Source organism: Neopelma chrysocephalum, unplaced genomic scaffold (genome assembly GCF_003984885.1).
Source record: "Neopelma chrysocephalum unplaced genomic scaffold, ASM398488v2 Primary Assembly neopelma1_61b, whole genome shotgun sequence".
NCBI lineage: Eukaryota > Metazoa > Chordata > Aves > Passeriformes > Pipridae > Neopelma > Neopelma chrysocephalum.
Window position 1 is genome coordinate 12183591 of NW_020897717.1, and position 22565 is coordinate 12206155.

Below are 22565 nucleotides of genomic sequence, written 5' to 3' on the forward strand. Positions count from 1 at the left end.
TGGGAGTCGTCCTCTTTTCCTGGGCAACTAGTGACAAGACAAGAGGAAATGGCCTCAAGCTGCACCACGGGAGGTTCGGGTTGAACATCAGAAAGAATTTCTTCACTGAAAGGGTTGACAAGTATTGGAACAGGCTGCCCAGGGAAGTGGTGGAATCACCATTCCTGGAAGAATTCAAGAGAGACTGGATGTGGCACTTAGTGCTGTGGTTTAGTTGATATGGTGGTTTTCTGTCAAAGGTTGGACTCCATGATCTTGGAGGTCGGTCTTTTCCAGCCTTAATGATTCTGTGATTCTGTCATTCTGGTTTTTGGCATATAATAATAAGTGACAGAAAAAGACGTCAAAAAAGTCATCCCCAGGATCTCTGTCTCCCGGCACCTGGCCTGTACTGTAGTTTACATAGGAGTCAAATTCCTCTCTCTGGCATGTGTTCAGGGAGAAGCCTTTTAATCATTCCTTGTGGAAATGGAATTAATAACTCAATTCCAAAGTTTAGCAGTTGCAAACTGTCTTCTGTATGGTAGTCCAGGGATTGGGGCAAGGGAGTGCACAGTTCAGGGATTGAGGAGTGAGGAAGAACATGCCCTGTGGCTCTCTCACTCCTGAGTGTTGATAAGATTGATGCCATTCAATCTTTAAGGACTTTAAAGCCATTTAACCTCACTTAACAGACAGTCTGCATTTGTGCAAATATTGTCTAGAGCATTTTCATCCAAAGCATACTTCACTTTGCTGAGAAACGCAGCAACTAAAAGGGGCCCAGCTCCCAGCAGTTTTATACTGAGTAAAACTCATGATTGTTCTGGCAATCTCTGACTTGTTCTGCTGAAAACCTTGCCAGATCCATTGGGTGCAAATTTGAGTTAGTCATCTCCCTCGCTTTCAATGTTCACCTTTTCCTGCCTGGTCTGGTCGAGTGGAAGGCAAACTTTGAGCTGAGAAGGGGCAATTTGGATTCACATTCTTGCTTGAAGAGACAGTATAAGCTAACCATGGAGGCTGACACCAGGAAAAGGCACACTGGTATGTTTACACATTGTTTAAACGTAGGAAAAGCATGATTCCCAGTTGAATGTGGTTCAGGTCCACAGGTGGTCAGTGGGTGCTTGGTTTCATAACTGTGACCTGGCTGCCTTCCTTCCCAATGAAGGAAGAAGGCAGAAAAGTTGAGCAAATAATATGTCATTTGTTGAAAGAGAAAGCTAGAAATGTTTATTGAGAGTCACTGGTGTTGCCTGTATTTAATAGTCCTCAGAGAGAAATACACTGTGGGTCTCTGTGATGCTGCCACACCAGCCGTTGAAACAATAGTATGTTCTGGCTTGACCTCACTGTTCAGACATCCTAAAAGGCGCTGATGGCATCTCTGGGCTTTCTGTTGTTCTACTTTTGAGAGCTGTTAGTCAGCCACCTGAAAGGAGTAGAGCTGTGATTGTCTGAGCTCCATTCATTGCTTTTCCATGTTTGAGGAACATGGGACACAAAGGGTTTGGCAGTGGTATGGAAGAAAAGGCCTTTGCTTGGCTGGGATTTTGCCTTGTGATGAGAAACAGCTGGGGCTTATTTGGGAGAGCCTGACTCGAGCAAGCCCATGGAAATGACTGACACCTGCATCCAAGACAGGTACTTGGGTCCTTTGGATAAATATATGGCTGGTGAGTAAGGGAGTTTCTTTTTTAGGCTGGGTGGGGCATACTAAGTGAAGTGTTAGGTGAGTAATGAGTGCAGGTTATTGTAGGATTAGGTCTTTTCTCCACCAACTAACAGGCAAGCCAAAGGCAGCAAGCTCTAAGCATGTGTTTTGCCTGGCATATTTTAGGCATGTTACTTTGCTCCTTTGCTTGTAGAGAGGCAAACTGTCTCTAGAGCATTTCCCTCTGGTCATATTTTTTCTTGTGATTTTGTATGCAGCTCTTCCTAAAACCTTGTATGGAGGTATTATAGCTCTGTGATGGCCAATCTGAACTGCATGGGTTCCTTGACAGCAGCTCTACTGTAGGAGCATGAGAGTCCCTAAATATTACTGCAACTAATATCCATCACAACATATGAGGTTAACATGCAGTGTTTAACAGGAAAAGCAAAAGCAGGAAGAAATTGAAAAGGAGGGACCCAAGATCCTTTCGGGTCTCTTCCAACCTGAGATGTTCTATGATTCTATGATGTATTGTAGAACAGTGCTGTAGAAAGCATCCTAAAACTTAGTATATGAATCTTAGAGATTAGGAAGAAGAAAATCTGTGGAGATGAAGGCGAAGAAGGATGGGTAGGAGACATTGGTGCCACAGTGATGCTAGAGGAGTTTCAGGGCTGTGTAATAATATATTGATAGTGCAGATAGGGTTGTCTAACAGTAAAGGAAGGCACAAATGTGAGAGGTAAAAGGGGAGAGTGAGGAAGATGTTTCAGTGGAAGTGGGAGAGGCAGATATGTTCTGTAAGGGCTGAAGACTTCATCAGGTATCTGATTCCAACATGAAAAGCCATGCATGGAGAGTGAGCCTTGCAGAAGAGATTACTAGAGGAGTTGGCATATGCAGCTGCTGCTCCTCCTCTGTGCATAAGCAAGACTTCCTGTCTTGTGAGATAGGTGCTGGGCTTGCCAAGGCTGTTGTGCCCAGAAGGAACAGTGTGGTTTTTCATCTTGCATAAGCAACATTTAATTATTAGGGGGTTTTTTCTCCTCTGACCAAGTTTCAGGTTGCCTAGTGTTTTGCTTTGTTGTGGAGATCTTCTTGATGAGGGTTTTTGAAATTCCTCTCATACCTGCAGTTTCAGGGAATGATTGTTCCTTTGTCCTCTCATCTTTCTCAGTCAAGCAGGAAGAGAGAGGCAGAAGTCTTCTGAAGAGATTCATAGCTCTCTTGTGGTTCACTGAAATAGTCTCCTAACTGCTCTCCAAGAGCTTTCTGATTGAGTCCAGTGGAATTTAGTAGTAGTATGTATACCATTGGTGCAGAAGGGACAACATTACCCTGAAGGACTATTTTAGGAACAGCTAGAGACAGATGTGCAGGGTAAATTGAAAAAATAAGCAAGCAGAATATAAATATTTTGTTTCTCCTCCTGATTCTTTCTTTGTGTGGTCCTGTGACCTTACAGATCTCCCCTTAAAATGAAAAAAGAAATGCAAGACTGCACCTTTTCGGCTAAGCTTTCCTCAGGCTATACTTGGCTCCCTTTTCCAAACCACATCAGAAAGGGACCTTGTGTTTTCCTACAGCCCTTGTTTGCACTGACTCCGGGAAGGCATTCTGGGGCTGCCTGGCATGGCAAGCCAGGGCTGTGGCCCCTCATTCCTGGCCCCTGGTGCAGCAGCAGCAGGACTCTGTTCCCACCTCAGAGTCCAGGCTGGAGCAGAGAGTGCCCCATCATATTTATGCTGGGAGTGAGTGGTTATGGATCTGTTTGCCAGGTTTGCTGCCCTCCAGATTTCTCTGGGCAGTGAGTCTTAGAGAGATTAATTCTCGTGGAGGTGCCCTGGATGCATCTTGAAGCCAGTGGGCAAGTAGTAATTCCTGTGAGCAGAAAATGTCTGTTCTCACCCAGAATACTTCTCCCGGTGTTTAAAGATTAGTCAGCCACATCTGTGTGTTCCTGCACAGATGGGAAACACAGTGCACATACTAAGTCTTAGGATGGAAAATAATAAAAATCATAGAAGTAGGAATTAAGGCTGATACAAAAGCTTCTGTCTCTTCTTGGCTATGGATAAGCAAAGCCACAGAGAATTAAATTCTTTAAAGGCACTGTCTTTTCTGTTGTTTCTTCTGCCCAAAAGGAAGGGTAATCTGATGCTTATACTGCTGATCATCAGCACGTTGGAGAGTGGGAAGCTGGAGGGAAGGAAGGAAGCGGTGTGACCTCAGACGTGGCGAGCGCTGTCCTGTGCTTCTCCTTCCGTCCTTCCACTGCACCATGATCACTTCTCAATGTGCACTGAGACTTCAGAAAATATTGAGAGGATCAAGTGCTTTTGGGGAAGGGAGGAGGAATAATATTAAATAAACAAGTTTTAGCATCCTCCAGTGGCCCTTGCTATGTTTTTAAAGATTTATGCCAAATGCAGGCTTTATTGGAATTTGATCAGATAAAGCTCAGTTGTTATGGGAATGTCTTTGTTCATTGGTTTTCTTGCCTGCTTTGAAGACTTCATCACATCTTTCTTTTATTAAGGTGCTTCTGTATTTATGAATAAAGTCTCCGCACCCTTCAAAAAAACCCTTGTCTTTTATGAATAAGCATTCCAAAAAATAAATAGGCACCACCTCAAAGCTGAACTAGTGGAAACCCTCACAGGGTGAAAAGCCATCCTTCAGAGAGCATTGTGGTATTGTTTTTAAGATATTTTTATTATGTGCAGGCAGTCAAACAATAACAAGTAATAATTGCTTCCTATGGAAGTGGTGCCATGTTTTGTTAACAGATCATAAAGCATCACAGAAAATGCAGCTGAAGTGGTGTGTTTTATTGTCATCATTACCTGAGGCTGATGATTACCTCAGTGAGTGGGGATACCTGAGAGGCTGTGGATGGGGAGGATGTGCCATGGGACGTATCACAGCACAGGTTTGGAGCAAATGAATGGTACCAGGTTAAATCCCAAAGGGGGACATCAGATTGCAATGAAGAATTTGAAGCAAGCCAGAGCAGACCTTTGGTCTTTCGATGTTTGGGAGGGCCTAGTCCATGCTGAGAGCTCCTGTGGAGCTTTCTCAGGGGTAGGAAGAGCCGTCTGCCCTCTAGACAGTGGTAACCCCCACTTCTTTAAGGACCTCTCTCCCTACTTGGAGGTATGAGGAAGATGCTGTGGAACATATTACCCCATTATGAGTCAGATTTAAATTTAAACCACAGTCGGTTGTTCAAGTACTTTCAATTCAGACAGTGTTTTGTCTTGTTTTTCAGTTGGGAAATACGTTTAGAGTGAGCTACTATAGATTTGGGCCAAATCTCTGTGGTGCAAATCTAAGGCAATTTACACTGACTGCAGCAGAGATTCTTCTGACTGATCTCCGTATAATCAGGAGCAGAGGGGCCTTGCTCTCTTCTTGCCAAAAAGTGCTGTCTCTAATACCATGGAAGAAAATACCATGAAGCAGGATTTGTGGCTGTGAGCTGGTGCAGGATGTCTGTATTACAGATGTCACCTGGGGCATTTGATTATAATTGACTGCCATCGCTGTGACCCACATCTAAAGTAGTATATTTGGATCTCATAATTTATGTATTACTGTCCTGAAACCAGGTTCGTGCAATCCAAAAGGTTGCAAGGTTATGTTAAATGGCAAATGTACAGTGTTCTTTGAGGTGCCAAACTCAGTATAAAGCGTGGACCTAATAACTTTCTATTCTACCAACCTCTCTCTTCTTCCCTGGCCCCCTCAGCAACAGCGCAGGAGCAGAGGAAGTTAATTTGCTGTGTATTTCAGTTGAATTGCTGTTTTCTCCTTGTTCCAGAATCCCCTTTTCTGGTTCCAAATACTGTATCCCCTACAAAAACATGTCAGTACATTGGAGACCATGTATAGAGTACCCCTGGCAAATAGTCTGTGAGCATGACGAGAGGTATTTATCGCTGCATCATCTTCACTGCAAGTTGAGAGCGTATCTCGTATGCAACTACCTCTTGCCAGGAACAGAGCACTTATTGAAGACAACTTGAAGAAATGGATAATACCCCCATTAGCTCCTGGCAGAAGCCAGTGTGTAGTCCCAGTTCAACACTGCCATGCATAGAAATGTGGGGCACTGAGCTGATAGATTTATTGCCATATGTGGTGCAGGCACTTTTTAGGAGGGGTAGGAATGCAGGCCATGGGTCAGAAAACAACTGCTAGGTTTGGGTTCCTGCCCTTTGGGATGGGATTTGGTGGCGTGGCCACGTTACACTGAGACATGAGCAAGTTTGAACAAAGCACCTCAGCATGGAAGTTACTGGGCTGAGGAACATCAGGTTGGCTTGCTGGCCTTGTGCTAGGGAGCCTGTTGGAGGGGGGAAGGCAGTGCTTCTGTTCTGGGGAGGTACAGGAAACAGTGTGAAGCTTTCTTGGAAAGAAGTCTATATGAAGAAGAATAGATGATAGCACAAAATGGGGGAGTGTGGGAGTGGTTTGGGTGGACGCCTGTAGGTGCTGGGAAGAGAAATCCACAAGGAGAATTGTGAGTTATGGGGAAGAAGGCAGGCAAAAGGAAGGGAAGAAGGAGGAGTGACTTGTGGAAGAAGATGACATCTTAGAAGAAGCACCAAGTCCAAATATTCAGATAGCCAAGAAAGTTGCATGCCAAAATGTTGTAGTAAAATGCACATGAAGATGAGATATGGCTGTCCGGGACAGGATTGAGGAAGAGAAAGGGCTTGGGAGACCAGTGCATAAAGAGGAGATGAACACAGGAGTACCCTTCAGGATCTGGGGGATTTGGCTAGAAGACAGGAGAACCCACTCTATTTTTGTTGACTTTGGCTCCTACTTGTTGATATTTTAATAAAACATAATGTGCCTCTGGCAAGTTAAAGCTAAATACTAGATAAGTTTATGGGATTTTTTTGTTTTGCTTAATTTTGTATAAAATCTTTCTTTGGAGCTATCTTAAAAATCTCCTAAATGGCAGGAAATTGCCCTCAATATTTCAGAATCTTCCAGGAGAAGGACCCCAGACCCGCCCGTTTTTGTTTATTGCTTATACAATGCAGAGTCTTCCTGCCTGCTTAAGCATAAATCAGCCTGAATGGCCTCAGGGCTGTGTCCCCAACTTACATTGCACATGTATCTTCAGTAGCAGGAGGAAGGCCATGCTTGGGGAACAAATGGAGAGGAAATCCCATCTCAGGATCCATTCTCTTCCCAGAGCTCATCCCCTCACTGCAGAGTGATGCAATAAGTCTGTCACAGTGATTCCATGACATACTTGACTTCCCCTCCCTTTTTGACCTGCTTAAGCACTCATCTCTTTACCCCCCTCACACTTCACCTTCTTTTACCTTTAAGCAAGTATCAGCCAACACTGTAAGAGAATCCTACTGCAGCTGTAGCCCATCCAGATATAAAGGAGGTTGGGTTATGTGTGCAATATGTTCTTTTTATTTGCAAGTTTGCATGAAGAACGTGTCTGGCAAGTTCTGAGCAGATGGATCAGAGAGCTATGGGTTTTTTTACAAACTTTGGCAAGTACTCCATACCTTTGTATTTTGGCAGGAGCTCTGCATCTCATATACTGGTCTCCAAAGATTCTGCCCTCAGTTTGAGCCTGATTCGGAGACCGTTGCAAGTAATGGAAAGACTTCCATTGATAAGCAGGGGGGCTGTAAAGCCCTTTAAACTCCACAGCACTGGAGGCAATGTCTGAATTACTCCTTTGCAGAAGTGGTTACAGAAAGAGCTTGAAAATTCACACTGACAATTTTTTAAAAAAATACACAGTCGGTCTCTTGCACTTAGAAGCAGCTAAGATTTTGATAGCCAGTAGATTCCCAGTTATCTGGCAAAAGGTACTGTATGGAGGCTTTGCACTTTACAACATATGTTTTCACATATAATGAGTAAGAAACTGGAGAGGTTTGCAACAGAATTAAGGGTTTGCTTTTCCTTGTGTCCAAGATAGGATCAAAGGCCTCAAGTTCAACCAGGGAGTGAGAAAGGATTGAGAATTAGCATGGTCATTTTTTAAGTTTCAGAAGGAGCTGGCTGAAGTCTCTGAGAGCTGTCTGAGGAGACCTTTGAAATCTGGAACCAGGCAGCGAGTGAATCTTTCAGTAGAGTGAATAGTGTGTAAGAATTTGGAAATGATAAGAAGCTGCCTATGCAGACCTTGGGAATCTGGTTATTCCAGTGTAGAGGGTTAGGCTGGAGTCCCCTGCAGGTTTCTTCTAGTTCAGAAAAAGTTATTCTAAATGGCAATTTTCAGCCATGGTGTGCATAGCTGAACTTTGCTCTGTGTTAACCAGCATTAGCACATCATTTACCACTGGATCTCATTGTTTGGGCTTATTTACTTTGAGTTTACAAGCACATGTCAGGTTATTTCCATTATTTTAGAAGGGCCTTGAAGTTCCAGTGGAAACCATGGATAATGGCTGATAAGTAAGAGGAAGAGTAGTGAGCCTGCCAAGGTGTTGTAATACACAAGAACATCACAGGAGTCTGAAATGACAGAGAAAAGAAGGGAAGGAAGGAAGTTATCAGGGGGCCAACAGCATCTGGAGGGAGGAGACCAGACAGTCCAGAATGAATGGAGAGGAAAAACAGATTTATAGCGGGTTTTTACAAGATAATGCCGTATTTACTGCTACTCAGTGATTGCAGAACCCACACTGGCTGACAGCAGTAACCATTTCAAGTTCCAGGCCAACGCAGGAGATAGGATAGATATTTTTAAGTGGCCATATGATCTTATTACTATGTTTTGAAAGTTCATCAACTTGTTTTAAGAAACTGTAAGTCATCAAAAATATTTCCAAACTGTTGGTGACTCTAATTCTCAAACCGAGCTATAAAGTGCCCTTGTTATTGCAAAAGCTTGGCCTTTGATGGGTGCACAGGGTTTTCTTGGCTGTGGCAAATGTATGTCATTGATGCATCAGCCTGTGTATCATCACTGCTGAACCACATTCAGTGTTTTGTTTGCTTGTTTTCTTGCTGAGGAGGTGGTGAATTTATTAGCCAAAACTATTCCACTGTAAATTATACTTAATTGTAGTTTTCCCATTCTTCTGCATCTGACTGTGGTGACTATAGAAGACTAGAAGTAGATTTTGGCCAGACCATCAAATCTGAAATAAACTAAGCCTGTTGCTGTTCTGGAGCTCTAGTTCTTTGAAAGAACCAGTGTATCTTTATGTCAAATTTTTTCCTTTTAGCTCTGTAATGAGTCATGAAGACAGGCTGTTCTGGCATCTGCTGTCAGTGGTTATTGTCTAGAATACATACACTAATGTGTTGATTCAGTTATCCCCTGCTTTAGCTCCCTAAGTGTATGAGCGGGGGAGTAGGCAAAGGAAAATTTGAGCAAAATAATTATGTTTCTTTTTAACAGAGTCTTGAGGTTTGGAGGTTTTTCTGGTTTTGTTTTTGAACCAGTATAATTACACTGATGCTGAATGCTGCTGTTCTGCTTATATCAGCTTCTGATATACCCCATTCTTTAAAGTCATATTTCTTCTAATTTTGTAAACATTCTGCTTTGTTTGTTATCATGAATTATATAGTGTTCTCAGTGTACTTACAGTTTATAAAATACAGACTAAGATAATCCTTGTCCTTATTTTTATACTCAGAACTGTGTGATAGTTACTTGAGGGTATAAACATGTGTGCCTATAAATAAACAGTTTCATCCTCCAGTATTTTAATGAAGATTTCAGCTACTTGATACTTAAATTTTTAAAAAAATCTACAGTTGATCTGAAAAGCAAGCATAGCAGGGTGGCAGAAGTAATTTAGAAATCAGTATTTTCTGGAAACTCCTTTCATTCTTCTGAAACCAATTTGTGACAAAACTAAAACTTTTCACTGCTGAGTGCCCTGGTCCTGGTTATTTGGGATATACTTCCAAGATAATATCATGGGTGAGCCTCCTCTAATGGGTGAGGAGGAGCACAGACAAATAGCTGCCAGCCAGGCAGAGGGTCTCCCCCAGAAGACTGAGCAGAACACCTTTGGAGGACCCATGAAGAATAGATTTCAACAGGATTTGTAAAATACCAGAAATCTGGCAGGCCTAAGAGAGTGGCATGTGAGTGCTGTCATCACCAAGATCCCCAGCTGGGCTTCCTAAACATATGTAGCTGTGCAAACAAGAGCAATTATTTGTTTGCATCTGGCATCTTCATGAGCCATTTCCTGCAATTAGCTGCATTGTTTATATATTCATGTGTTTGTTTCACCTTGATGTGCTGGCAGTAGCTGCATGTATATGATACCCTTCACAGGTATTTGTAAACTATTTTTTCCCCAGGTGTTTTTAAGAAGCCTCAGAATAAAAAAAAAATATTAGGGAAAGGTTAGCAGTGGCTATAGAAAAAGATAGCTAGAAGGCAGGGCTTAAGTGTACAAGACACTTGGTCAAGAGGAGATTAACAAGTGTACTGGCTGTTTGTTTTCCTGTAAAAGGGGGGAATCACATAAAAAGAGGGTAGAAAAAGCCCAAATTGTTCTTAGAATTTAGAGCACTACTGCTGAATGTAAATTACTCTGTATACTGGGCTAGAAGTCTGCTGGATAACCTTTTGGTAACACTTGTACCTATTCAGCTCATCCCCACAGAATGTGATGCCTGCATAATCCTTTATTACAAAAGGCAGTGTTACATTATCACTCTGTTGAAAGCAAGGCCAAATAAACAGATACACCTGGAAGAACATCCCCACGTTCAGAACCTGGGTTTTGAGTTTGTTGATTTTGAGCTTTCGCTCAAGCGTGTGTGAAGGTGTGCGTGCTCTCTCTCACCTGTGTGTACACAGTTCTTGTGCATCATCAGCTGCTTCTGCATGCAGGTGTTTGAATGTGTTGCTCCTGAGTGAGGGAGGTGGGGCTGCTTGTGTGGAAACTGTCTCCCACTCATGCAAATGATGGAATCTGTGTCTCTGCATGCAGTTGGTGATGCACAGTTCTCCCCCCACCTGAAAACCCTAGTCTTCCACAGCACGACCTATAAATCAGACCAAACTCCTTCTACCTCTTTAAGAGGCAATGTTTGGTTAAGGTGCCAGATGGAAATGAGAAAGGATTAAAGAGGAAGTTTAACTCAGTTGACTTTCTCTTATGTGGGTGGTTTTTTTGCCCCGTCTCCTGTTAATATTTTTAGTGCACTGAAAATTTTTGCGCAAAGGCTTTCGTTTAGCTCCCGCAGATACAAGCTGTTGAGCAACATTTCTGATAACAGTGTTTGATGTGGTTGTGATGGGCTAAGCATAAAGGTAAGGTAGTGCTTATGGGTAAGGCAAGGCAATGTTTATAGCTAAAGGTAATATCTCTTCGAAGACCAATCAGTATAGTTGGAAGAAGTAGACAAGCTTTCAAGCGCAAGAGCTGGGAGGTACAAAAAAGGCTTTTATTCTTTTTTGAAACTAAACCAGTTGATCTAGTAGGAAGAAAGGGCTGAAAATAATGAAAGAGACATTTTTCAGTGAGGATATAGGCTTGAGGGTGTATTGGAAGAAAAGGGTATGTTCCTGATGGAGAGGGTAAGATAAATGTAGAGCAAAGTAAAAAGAAGCAAACCAAAGGGGGGAAATGGAAGAGAGAACCTAAAATGCTTGTTTCATGTAATAATTTGTGGAATACTCATTTGAAGAACATAGTATATCCATGAAAATTTCTGAGACATTCCTACAAAATGGCCCCTTTGTTTACCACCATGTAGAGTGCTATTGCTTCAGTGTGGATGGAAACATAGAATACAGTGTAGGAAAAGAAGTGAAGAATTCTTAATCAGATTATTTTGTGTGAGGAAATAGACTCTGAGGATCCAGCCTAGGATTTTATCATCCATTAGCTTTCCACATTTGCAACAATGTAAGAGAAAAAGAAGGAAAAATGGAAATGGTGAAGCTAGAAGGTCATTCTTGCTTACAAGTAATCAGGTTGTTAAGATCATACATCACCCTAAGACCATAAAGGTACTTAACCCAGGAGAAGAAGATTCAAGCTAATTTCACTTAGTATGGCACTCATCACACTTAATAGCCTTTTCTTAAGAATGACCAGTGCCTGTTTAGCCCATAATGTCAGTTGTGGAAATTATCCCATACTTAGCTCATTCTTCATGATTTTCTTCCTGAACATGCAGCATAAACAACATAGAGAGAAATTTTACTTTCAGATATCATAGATACCACAGTAGGGATAATATCCAGCTCTTTTAATCAGAGAATCATATCCTCTCTGTACAGTGCTGTACAGTTCTGAAACCTGCAAACACTTTTCTAGTCATTCAGCTCATTGGTGAGGATGGATTTTCCTTGTAGCGTTGGACATGTGCAGTGATGATTTCTTGTACTTTTACAAATGCCTTTCATTGCAGGTACACACTGCCAGCCCTTGACTTGTCTTTTGGTAGCAATTGGAATAAAGACTGGGATAAATACATTTTATTTTTGATACCAAGGCACAGCCGAGTCTTCAAAATATGTCTAAGACCAATTATAGTTATCATTAGGAGATTGCTTTTGGCACATTACTTACTTTTTAGTCCTTACATCACTGCCAAAACTGAGGTATGCAGTTTCTGGAGTCTTTGGAAAGATATGACTGTGCAGAAAGGAAGAGAAATGAGCCAAGTCCTTGTGTCCCATTTGCCTCACACCCCCCCCCGCCAGCCCCAAAACATCTTTGCAGAATGACAGCTGCATTACATCCTCAGAAACACTTGACCTGATAAAGACCAAAGGGAAGGCAAAGTTATATTTGTACTTCTCTGGGACTTTCCCAGCATTGATTACTGATTCTCTCATCCCTCTGGCACTTCTGAGCAATGGTAGTCCCCTTGCTGCTGCCAGACTCTCTGTAAACAATTGTTCAGACACTTTGTTTGAAGGTTGCCTCATAAAAAGGAGTCCCAATGTTCACTGTTTGTGTGCCCTTGGTTTCTACTGGAGAACTCAGCATTGCCTTCTAGGAGCACTTAGTAACCTTCTGGACTTGAACCAACATCTTCTCATGACTTTTTGCTAAATGTGTTGATCAGAAGGAAGGCAAAGAGCTTGTCATGTTGCTGTTCTTTTCTTAAGACAAATGTTATTGTAGGAGCCGCACTGTTGGCCTTTGAGAGGTCCAGCACTGACTTGAAATAAATAGGGAGACTCTACATGCTGATTCTACATGCTGGACAGAATCTGATCTTTTCAAGCCCGCCTCTCTGTTTAGTTATGAAAAGCTGAATTGTATTACGATGACATAGTTTCACACCTCTTTTGAAATATTTTTCTTTACATGTATTATGCAGTTTCAGCATGGCTTTATTACAGCAGTGTTTGCTAGATGTCAGGTTGTTCTGGGCTGAGAAAATAGGAGGAAACAATGAGACATTGTTAGTTACTCATTTGGAGATGGACATGGATGGTTAAAGAGAGGAAAAACCCGAAACAGCATATGAAGTCGCACAGCTGGCATGCCAAAAGTTACAAAGTGATGTTATCGTGTGGTATCTTGATTGGAGTTGACTTAATGTTGCATGGCATTCCAGCTCCCTGCATCACAAAACTATCAACATAGTAATAACCAGGAAACCAGCAACCTGTTAGCAGCCAAAAGTCCAATTGGTTTCATCCTAGAGTTAGGGTAAATAATAGCAGGCTATGGCTGTATGTGGGAAGGCACTCGCTGAATTGTTTGACTTGGAGGAAGAGTGTGGGCACTTGAAATTCTAGTCATGCAGGGCTTGGGTTTCTTTTGTACGGGTATTTTTTATTGCATGGGCAATAGCAAGCTTTGCTGAAACATTTGACACAAATACAAATAAAGCTGGCATCAAAGTTTGGATGGAAGCAGCATCACCTGTTGCACAAATACATGTATGGCCATCTGTTTAATGTATGATTAGTACCTGAAATCAAAGGGAAGGCTGAAAGCATGAATAAGGCAATACCATAGGGATTAGTTGTGGGTAAGCAATATAATATCTTCAGTGTACAGACTACATTGTACAGGTGGTACTTTAGCATCTGTTGTAATGCTCTAGCCAGTGTAGGTATTACTGAAGAAGGTAAAATAGTTTCTTTCGATGTTTACTTTGATATCTTGACCGCTTGTACTACAGGATGAGTTTTCAGGGCAGTTCTTTCTGTGGGATTTCTCTCATGAAGGACTGTGTGATGGTATATTTTGCTTGGGACCATAAGCTGATTTCATTAGAGTGTTTTTAAATCATGTTCTTCTCCTTACACACCCCAAGAAAATTCTTTCTAAAAATGTGCATGAATGTACATCTGCTGCATAGAGATTTGAGCTGTAATAGTTTCTTCTGATATTTTATAATGTTAGTGGTCCATTTTAATAGCAACCAGGTAAATGTTAACCTGTAGGCGATCTTATTTGTTGTTTCTTGCAGGTGTTAAAATCTAAAGAATTATCATCACCAGGACAGCGCTACATTGACAGCAAAGTAGTTAAAACAAGAGCTGAAGGAGAATGGTTGTCATTTGATGTCACTGAGGCTGTACATGAGTGGCTCCATCACAGAGGTGACAACAAGTGCTCTTTGCCTTCACTCCTGCCCTAACTGCTCCTCCATTAACTCAGCAGTATTTCAGGTTGATTCCATGTGTAAAAACCAACTCCACTCACTATTATGTTTTGCAGACAGGAATCTTGGATTTAAGATAAGCTTACATTGTCCATGCTGTACCTTCGTGCCTTCCAATAATTATATCATCCCAAATAAAAGTGAGGAGCTTGAAGCAAGATTTGCAGGTAATGAAAGAAAAAACACCAACTTTTTAAAATGTTGTGGTACTTACTGATTGAGGAGGGAAATAAAAAGCTGTTACTACTTCCTAGAAGGCATTCAGCTAATTGAAAACTTGCTCATTTGAGAATCATGATTCTCAGCTGGTAGGAAATGGTATTAAAGGCGCAAGGGTAAAATTATATCATCTGAACAAATTCTAAAATCAGATGACATGAATAAGCTATCTCATTCCTTGCATGCAGCTTTGATGTCCTTAAGAGGCTGTGTTACAGTTTGTAGCAAGCACACAGGATATACATACAGTTTTGGGTTTAGTGAAGTCTGTTGCACAGTAAGCCATCCCCTGTTGGGTAGTAGTGAGAAAACATGCTGAATATTTTCAAAATAAACCTTTTGACTGCTGTCTATCCTAGTACTCTAACAAGTCAGATTTGGTAAAAAAGATTGGACGTTAAAAAATAAAAACCAGTATGTAGTGTGGGTTATAGATATATGTGCTTTTTATGGACAGCAGACAAGGTGATATGGAGTAAATATATCAAGGTCATATAAGCTCCCTTGTGTTTTTAAGCCATTAAACTTTCGCTTTCAAAAAGGGAAATAGTATTTAATTGGCAGTACTGGAGTTATCATTCACCAGTACATATAAAACTGTAGCTATATTAGAACCAATTTTAATGCAAATTCTGTTTATACAGTTCTCATTTTTTAAAGTATAGCGTGATTTTAGTTCACTCGTGTTCCAAGGATTTGAGTATATTCCAAGAATTAAGTTTTCTAACTATTGTTTCACTGCATTGGAAGTTTTTCTCTAAGTAAATACATGTACTGTACGTATGATTAAAGCCATTGTGTTTATTTAAAAAATTCGTAGTATGATGTTTGGTCTCTGTAATTGCAAATGTTACAAAAAGAAAAGTGTATCTTTTTCTGTTTAGATAGTATTATCTGGTTGGGGAGGTTAATTTTCAAAAGGGTCTTAGCAAAAGGCATAACATGACTCCTATGAAAGGCCAATACCTTGAGTCTCTTGCCTGTGTTATTGCCATGATAAGAAGCTAGTAAGGCAGATTGTGTTCAAAGAGAAAAAGCAAAATAGGAGGTCATGGTTTGCCACTTAGAGAAGAAATACTTTGATCAATGTCTTTGCCATGCCCATACAAAAGAAGGGACTAGAATAACTGACTTCTGGGGAAAATTAGCAGATTTAAATAAACTGGCAATGGGAGATGGAGAATTTAATGGGAGATGGAGAATTTAAAAGTATTAGAGAGGAGTGAATGTGATAGAGAAAACTAATGGGATAGGAGTAAGCAGTGGGAAATGAAGGTGAAGTATCCAGAGCAGCTTTAATGATGTTAAAAGGTTTTAAAAGGTACAGAGCTAGTTTAAAGTTAGAAATGCTGCTTTAAGTGATGTGACAAAAGAATCACTGCTTGGGTCATTTGAAACTAAGCAATGCAGATGCAATGACTTAAATTATCTTTTCTGTTACTCATTTCAATAGTTCTGGTAAATGTGCTGAAATGCCATTAAACAGCAGTGAATGTGGGAGGGCCACTACAATAGATAACTTGAGAGCTGTGAATATCCTAGGGATCTTGGTTTGAAATTCCCCCCCTTCCCCATTAAACATGCTCAGCTGACACCATCATGGCCCAATTTCTGAGAGAATATTTTTAAGAGATGGTTTATTTAATTTGTGAAGAAAAAGCAACACAATGTTTATCACCAAAATGTATTTTTTGAAGGTATTGATGACTACACATATTCCAGTGGTGATGTGAAAGCTTTAAAGTCCAATAGGAAAAAATACAGTGGGAAGACCCCACATCTTCTGCTAATGTTATTACCCTCCTACAGACTTGAGTCGCAACAGCCCAGTCGGCGGAAGAAGCGTGCTCTAGATGCTGCCTATTGTTTTAGGTAACTATGCATCTGTATTCAATATACTTAAAAAATCATACCAGCCTGTGAGGTGTCATGCAGTTGTTTATCATTGTTTCTTTACAGTTGGTATTTATACAGAACTCATCCCCTCATTTGCAGACCCACAGGGTCTGTGCAGCAGGTGTCTGCCCAGTGGCCTCCAATCCCACAGAAACAGTGGCAGATGAGAGAGGTTGTGACCTTAGGCAACAAAGGCTGAGTTCCATCTGGGATGATTCCCAGGTGCATTAGTCCCATAATAATTACAGCCAAATTATCACCTCCACTTTGCTCACCTACTCAGAGAGTCCCCTCTGTAGGACCTGGGGAAAAAGACTTGACTAAGTCCTCCAGGGAAACCTTTAGCTTTGTCTCTAAAGCAAGTCCCGCCATGTCAAGGTATCCAATTTCAGTTACAGTATAAGCTACTATTGATTTGATTTGGTTGAGAATTTTTGGGACTCAGACTTGCCTGCCTGTAAAGCATCATTCAGGGAGCGAGCAACTGGATTATTTTCATTCCTTGTGTTGTTTTTGTTATGACCAATGTGTTTGTCTGCACTTTATTTCCAAGGAATGTGCAGGATAATTGCTGTCTGCGTCCACTTTATATTGACTTCAAGAGGGATCTTGGCTGGAAATGGATTCATGAGCCTAAAGGATACCATGCTAATTTCTGTGCAGGAGCCTGCCCATATTTATGGAGCTCAGATACTCAGCACAGCAGAGTAAGTAATGGTTTTGCTAATTTTCAGCTTCTGTTTTATAACTGCAGGGTGAACTATGTTTCTGGGACTGACATCAGCACCAATGCTCAAAGTTTGTCTCAATAACTAAGGATGATGAAATGTGACCCTGTAGAGGAACTCACACATGGCCTCAAGCAGTAGGAATGTATTGACCCAGAGATTTTTTTTTATGTGTTCATCAATATGACGTGGTTGGATTGAATGCTTTTTGTAAGTATGTAGCCTTGGGAGGTGGCCTGGGAAGGGCCTTTCATTATAGAGCAGGAGTGGATGATGGCACAATGAGCTCAGTCAGCAAAGGCACTGAGGAAGGCACTGTCAGAGCAACAAAAGGGCTGAGTGTTGTACCACCTGGTTATCACTTACGTTTATGAGCTGCCATTTCAAGATTAGCACTTGCCATGCTGAATTTCATGAAAATGTACTGATAGATGGCCTTCTTTTACTTCAAAAGATGTATTCTTTCTTGTACTTTGAAAATTTATATGTGTCTGGGATATTGAAGAACCAAATGGTAGTCATCTGAGATGGGACTTTTAGGGATTAGATGTGGTATTTTAGCCAACTGCCTTGGCATGAGTAGTATTCTGCTGTGAATTGCTTATTTCTCTCAACTGTCAGTAGGGATGTCTAGACAGTAAATGCAAGAGGCAGACATTTGCATCACAGTTGTCATAAAGTAAGAATTTCACCCTCAGGTCCATACTAAGAATGATGTCTCCCCTTTTTCAAGCCTTCCTTAAAATACCAGATCCATGTTGGCCAGTAGGGAGAAGTCTCCATGTCCAAGGGACAGCTTGTGTTCCTTTTGGTTAGTAAAAGCGTGATAGGATGTGAATTTACCCCTTTGTAGCTGTCACTGGCTGTGACATTGCTAATAGTACGATGTCAGCAGGCAGAGGTATAAATAAGGTAAGTATATTTCCATGCTGATGTGGGGTAATAGTGTACACATTTTGGAGCAGCACTTGTTTGTAAAGGAAAGAGGAAGAATAACTGTCATGGTCACAAATATGTGGTTTGGATAGTTGCCCAAGGAGTCAGAAGTTGCTTAATAAAGTAGTTAGTGTTGCTGTCCTGAACAGATCTTCTGTCTCTCTAAGCTGCAAATGTTGTGTTGAAGTTCTAGGAAAAGGTCACTTGGTGTTTGGCTAAGACATTAATGGCATCCTCAGGAATACCTATGCATCATCAGTGGCTAACCCTACATACTTCCCTTGCAGAGAACCATGCATGGGAATCCAACGTGACATAGATGATAACTTCACCACAACTGGTTCTCAACGGGAGTAGCTGCATCTTGAGTCCTGGTGCTTGCAGGGTGGCATTAATGAACTTAATTAACATAGCCAGAGGGTAAAAGCAGAGGAGTGCCTATGTTGTGAAGGGCTTACTTCTCTCTTTGGTGCACTTGTAAAGCCAAAATGCTGCAAACAGCAAATGGCAATCTGAATAAACAGATAAAAAACTTTCAATTTCTTCTTTCCATATGAATATAGTGTGTGAGTTGATTCAAAGGGCTACACTTTAAAGGCAGGCTCCAGGCATGTACCTGTTCTGAGGTACATGTACAAAACCGTAGCAAACTCAGGCGTATTGTGACACCAAATTGAAGTGAAGAAGCATAAAAAATATTAAAATCCAGGAATCTTCATACTGCTTTCTGTGGGAGGAGGTGATGCAGAAAATGATTTGGTTGTCAAAGGTGGATGCCTTAATCTGTTTTGCTGTTTCTCCTTCTAGGTACTCAGCTTGTATAACACCATAAATCCAGAAGCTTCTGCCTCTCCATGCTGTGTGTCCCAGGATTTGGAACCCCTCACCATCCTCTACTACATTGGCAAAACACCCAAAATTGAACAGCTGTCCAACATGATTGTAAAGTCTTGCAAGTGCAGCTAAAAGATATCCCCGAAACAGCATGACGTGTGTTTATTAAAAAAAAAATAACCGAGGAAAAAAAGAAAGAGAGAGTGAGAAGGAAAGAAAGAAAAATAAAAACCCAGGTTCATCAGTGTTAAAAAAAAAAAAGAAGAAAAAAGTGGTACTAGTCCGAACTGTTTGAAAGTTTTTGTTTTTGTTTTTTTTTTTAAACTGGCATCTGAAGCAAAACATTGAAGGCTTTTTTCCTACATTTCACCTACACATAGTGTGAGATAGACAAGAAGCAAAGTTAAAGAAAAAAGAAACCTTTTAAAAAATAAACACTGGAAGAAATTTGTTAGTGTTACTATGTGAAAGGAAAAAAACAGGAAAATCCCATGAAGTGGAGTTGCTGTATCTGTCCCGTGCCTTACTTGATCTCTCTGTATTGTTACGCAATAGGCATCCTACCCATTCCTCTTAGTTGTAGAGTTAACAGTGCATTATTTATTTGTGTGTAAAAACTATTAAATGAACATTTCCGTATCGCCATTGGAAAAAAAGAAAACCAGCCAATGTGGACAAAGTGGAGACCAAATAAGCTGCCAGAAATACGTATAAAGCCTAAAGGAACACAAGCTCAAAAGAATCAGAAGAATAATGGTTAGTTTAGTTCAATTAAAATAGAAATCAGTTATTACATTATTGACAAACTCCGCCTTTAAAATACCTTATTTTTTTGTGCCAGCTGCCTAGAGAGACTTCTTGTAAGGTCTCAGACCCTTGTTTTAAATACTGAATAATTTACTAATAAAGGACACTCTGTTTCAGTCTCAAAGACAAGTCTATAAGATTTTTTTTTTTACTGTAAATGATTTAAAATGTCAGTTTAGTAAACCAGTGAAATATTTAACATGTACTGGTCTAATCTTCAGACCTTAATATGTTGCTGTATAGCTATGCTATGGGATTTTTTTTGTTCTTTTGGTATATGTAACCATACCTAGAGTATTACAATAGGTGGGTAGTAAAAGCCAGCTTAATTGGAAACATATCTGTAGATCTCTATTTGTAAACTATTAAAAAATTACCTACTTTATGTGTAATGTGTAAATTTTCACCATATTTTTGTACTCTGTAATACTGTCAGCTCTCATGACTTTGAATTTGAATTTGGGGCTCTTTTTGATCACTCAGAATCATGTGTTTCCCTCTAGCTGGCCAGTATGAGTAGAGTCCCTATATTTTGACTTGCACTACAAATACATGTTTTATAATAATTGCTATACATGTGCTTTGTATATTGTTCATCATTATGACATAAGCTACCTGACTCCCATTTGTTTTTCTGTTTCACAAAAAGGATGGATTAAAGCAATCTTTCCCCCCCCTTCTCCCCTCCTTCTTCAGTTGTCCCTGTTCATAACACTTGAATCGAGATGCGGTTCGGATTTCCAGGCCTTTCAGTTTTCATTTGGCATTCAAACAGATGGGCAGGGAGCGAGGTGTCAAGAGGTGTCCCAGCCTGGCTGAGGCGAGGCAAACCCTTGCAGAGAATGACATTCACCACTGTGCAGAAGGCTGGTAGGAAGGGTCTGCTGTGGCGATGTTTGGGATTGATGCACAGTCAGAGGTCGTGCATCAGCCTGGCATGCAGCGGGGACTTGGTCTGTGGGACTGGTCCTGCTCTTACTGCGGGTAACAGAGGTTTGCCTTTAACTTCTGCAGTGGCACAGCAGGCCCCTTTAGGCTGTTGGTATGTGTGTAAGGATTTGCAGGATCAGACCCTTGATTTTTGCAAGCTTGCTGATTTTTTTTTCAATTGAGTTCATGTTAAAGCTTCTTAAAAAAAAAAAAAGAAAAAAAAAGGAAAAAGGAACATGGGGGGTCCTAAGATTTTTGTTGTTCTTACATGTTTTAATATTGTAGAGGGAGTTAAAAAAAATCACATCACATACTTCATTTTAAAAAAGCCCCAACCTAAATTAGCAAAAAAAAAAAAAGAATCGTGAAGAAAGCACAATCATTTCATTTCACATAATGAATGCTTTTGCACGGCAGAGCTGGAAAACTGCAATACAGGCATACTACTTGGATGGGAAGGACGTTTTCTGTTATTGTCCTGAGCAGTGTTGGGATGACACTCCTGAGCTTGATGTTGTCTGCTCCAGTTTTAAGAAGTGCAATTTCTTTGGCTTCAGCGGAACACTGATGCAAAACTGAAATACCATGGTGGCTTGCACATGCAGCTCCTCAGGACTTCTGTAGAGCCCGTCCTTATTGCCTAGTTGGAAACATAGCCCCAGAGATGATTTAATGCCACCCATTGACTCAGCGCAGAGGAGGAGGTATGTTAGACTTCTGATTTATTTAGTGAGTTGAGATGAACAAGTGAAAAAATCTGTCCTGCTAACACTTGCTTGAGCCAGACTAACTCCAGTGAGAAGATGCACTGAACTCAGTGAAACTCCTCAGGGTAATACATACTCTGGATTTTGCTGTATATGGCAGCAAAATTAGTTTTATCAGGTTCAGTATGAGAACTGTATTTTTGTTGGACAGGAAAAAAGACAAGGATGAACATTTTACAAAACTTAAAAAAATATTTTGCAGTTCTCTGCAGCTCAAAATCAGTTTTGAAAATGTGGAATACTATACTCACTATGCGCTGGATGCAGCTGAAAACTTTGATTTGGAGTTTTTCTCTAAATTTAGGTATAAAACACTATTTCTGTCTGTCATTGCCCCAAGGTTGAGTATTTTTTTCTTTTTTTGTTCCTCAAAATGCACTGATTGTATTTGAAATTCTCTATTATAAAGCTCCTACTTTTTTGTTTTTCATTTTTTTGTTCATTGGGCATGTATTTTCCTTTTATTTACCAAGGGTGTTAGACCTGATCCTACAATGTGCAGAACTTATGGATGAAATTCCCCTCTACAGAGTGGGGTAATGTGAGTCCTAAGCACTGCTCAGGTCTGATGTAAATACCCCTGCAATGGTCTTTAGATGGATCTGCAACAGCTCAAGGACTTTGCTATGGGCCTTATCATGGCGAGGTAATTGCCACTGTCTGAGCAGAGTCCCTTAGAACTGATGGTAAATGGTCAGCATCTTGAAAGATCAGACCCAAGGGGCTGACTGGGGCTGAAGGGGAATCATAGCACTTAGCTGGGTGGGGTTGGACAGCATTTCCTCTGTGTTATAACTGTATGGTTGGCGTGGTTTAAAGGAGAAAAAAAAGAAACTTAAAGGACAGCTGTGTTGTACTTTGGTGATCGATTACTCTGTATTTTAAACACATTGTATGTCTGGTTTTGTGGTGCTCTAGTGGTAAATAAATTATTTCAATTATATGCTGGTGTTGCTTTCATATGGCAGTGTTCTTCTGGCACAGGCGATTCCTCAGCTCTGGCTCAGCTTAATGCCTGCAACGCCTGATTTGGTGTGGGCTTTTAGTGTGTGTGACCTTGACGTGGTTCAGCATAGGCTGAGGTGAAGAACAACCATCCTGAGCATGAATCACATCTGCTGTGAGGATTGCTTTCCCCTCAGGCTCTGCAGTGTATGTCTTGGTCTATAGACAAGAAGTGGCTTCTGGTTGACTGCTCGGAGCAGC

General features: G+C 40.9%; 1 protein-coding gene across 1 annotated transcript in view; it reads left to right on the forward strand.

Moving 5' to 3' along the window:
- The window catches only part of TGFB2 (transforming growth factor beta 2), a 61852-nt gene extending 41805 nt beyond the window's left edge, over positions 1-20047 (forward strand). Inside the window, exons 3-7 of the mRNA XM_027681868.1 lie at positions 14048-14180; positions 14299-14409; positions 16159-16333; positions 16911-17064; positions 18829-20047. Coding sequence (XP_027537669.1) covers positions 14048-14180; positions 14299-14409; positions 16159-16333; positions 16911-17064; positions 18829-18987 — 732 coding nt within the window. The 3' untranslated portion in view covers positions 18988-20047. The remainder of the gene's footprint in view (positions 1-14047; positions 14181-14298; positions 14410-16158; positions 16334-16910; positions 17065-18828) is intronic.
- Positions 20048-22565: the final 2518 nt, after the last annotated feature.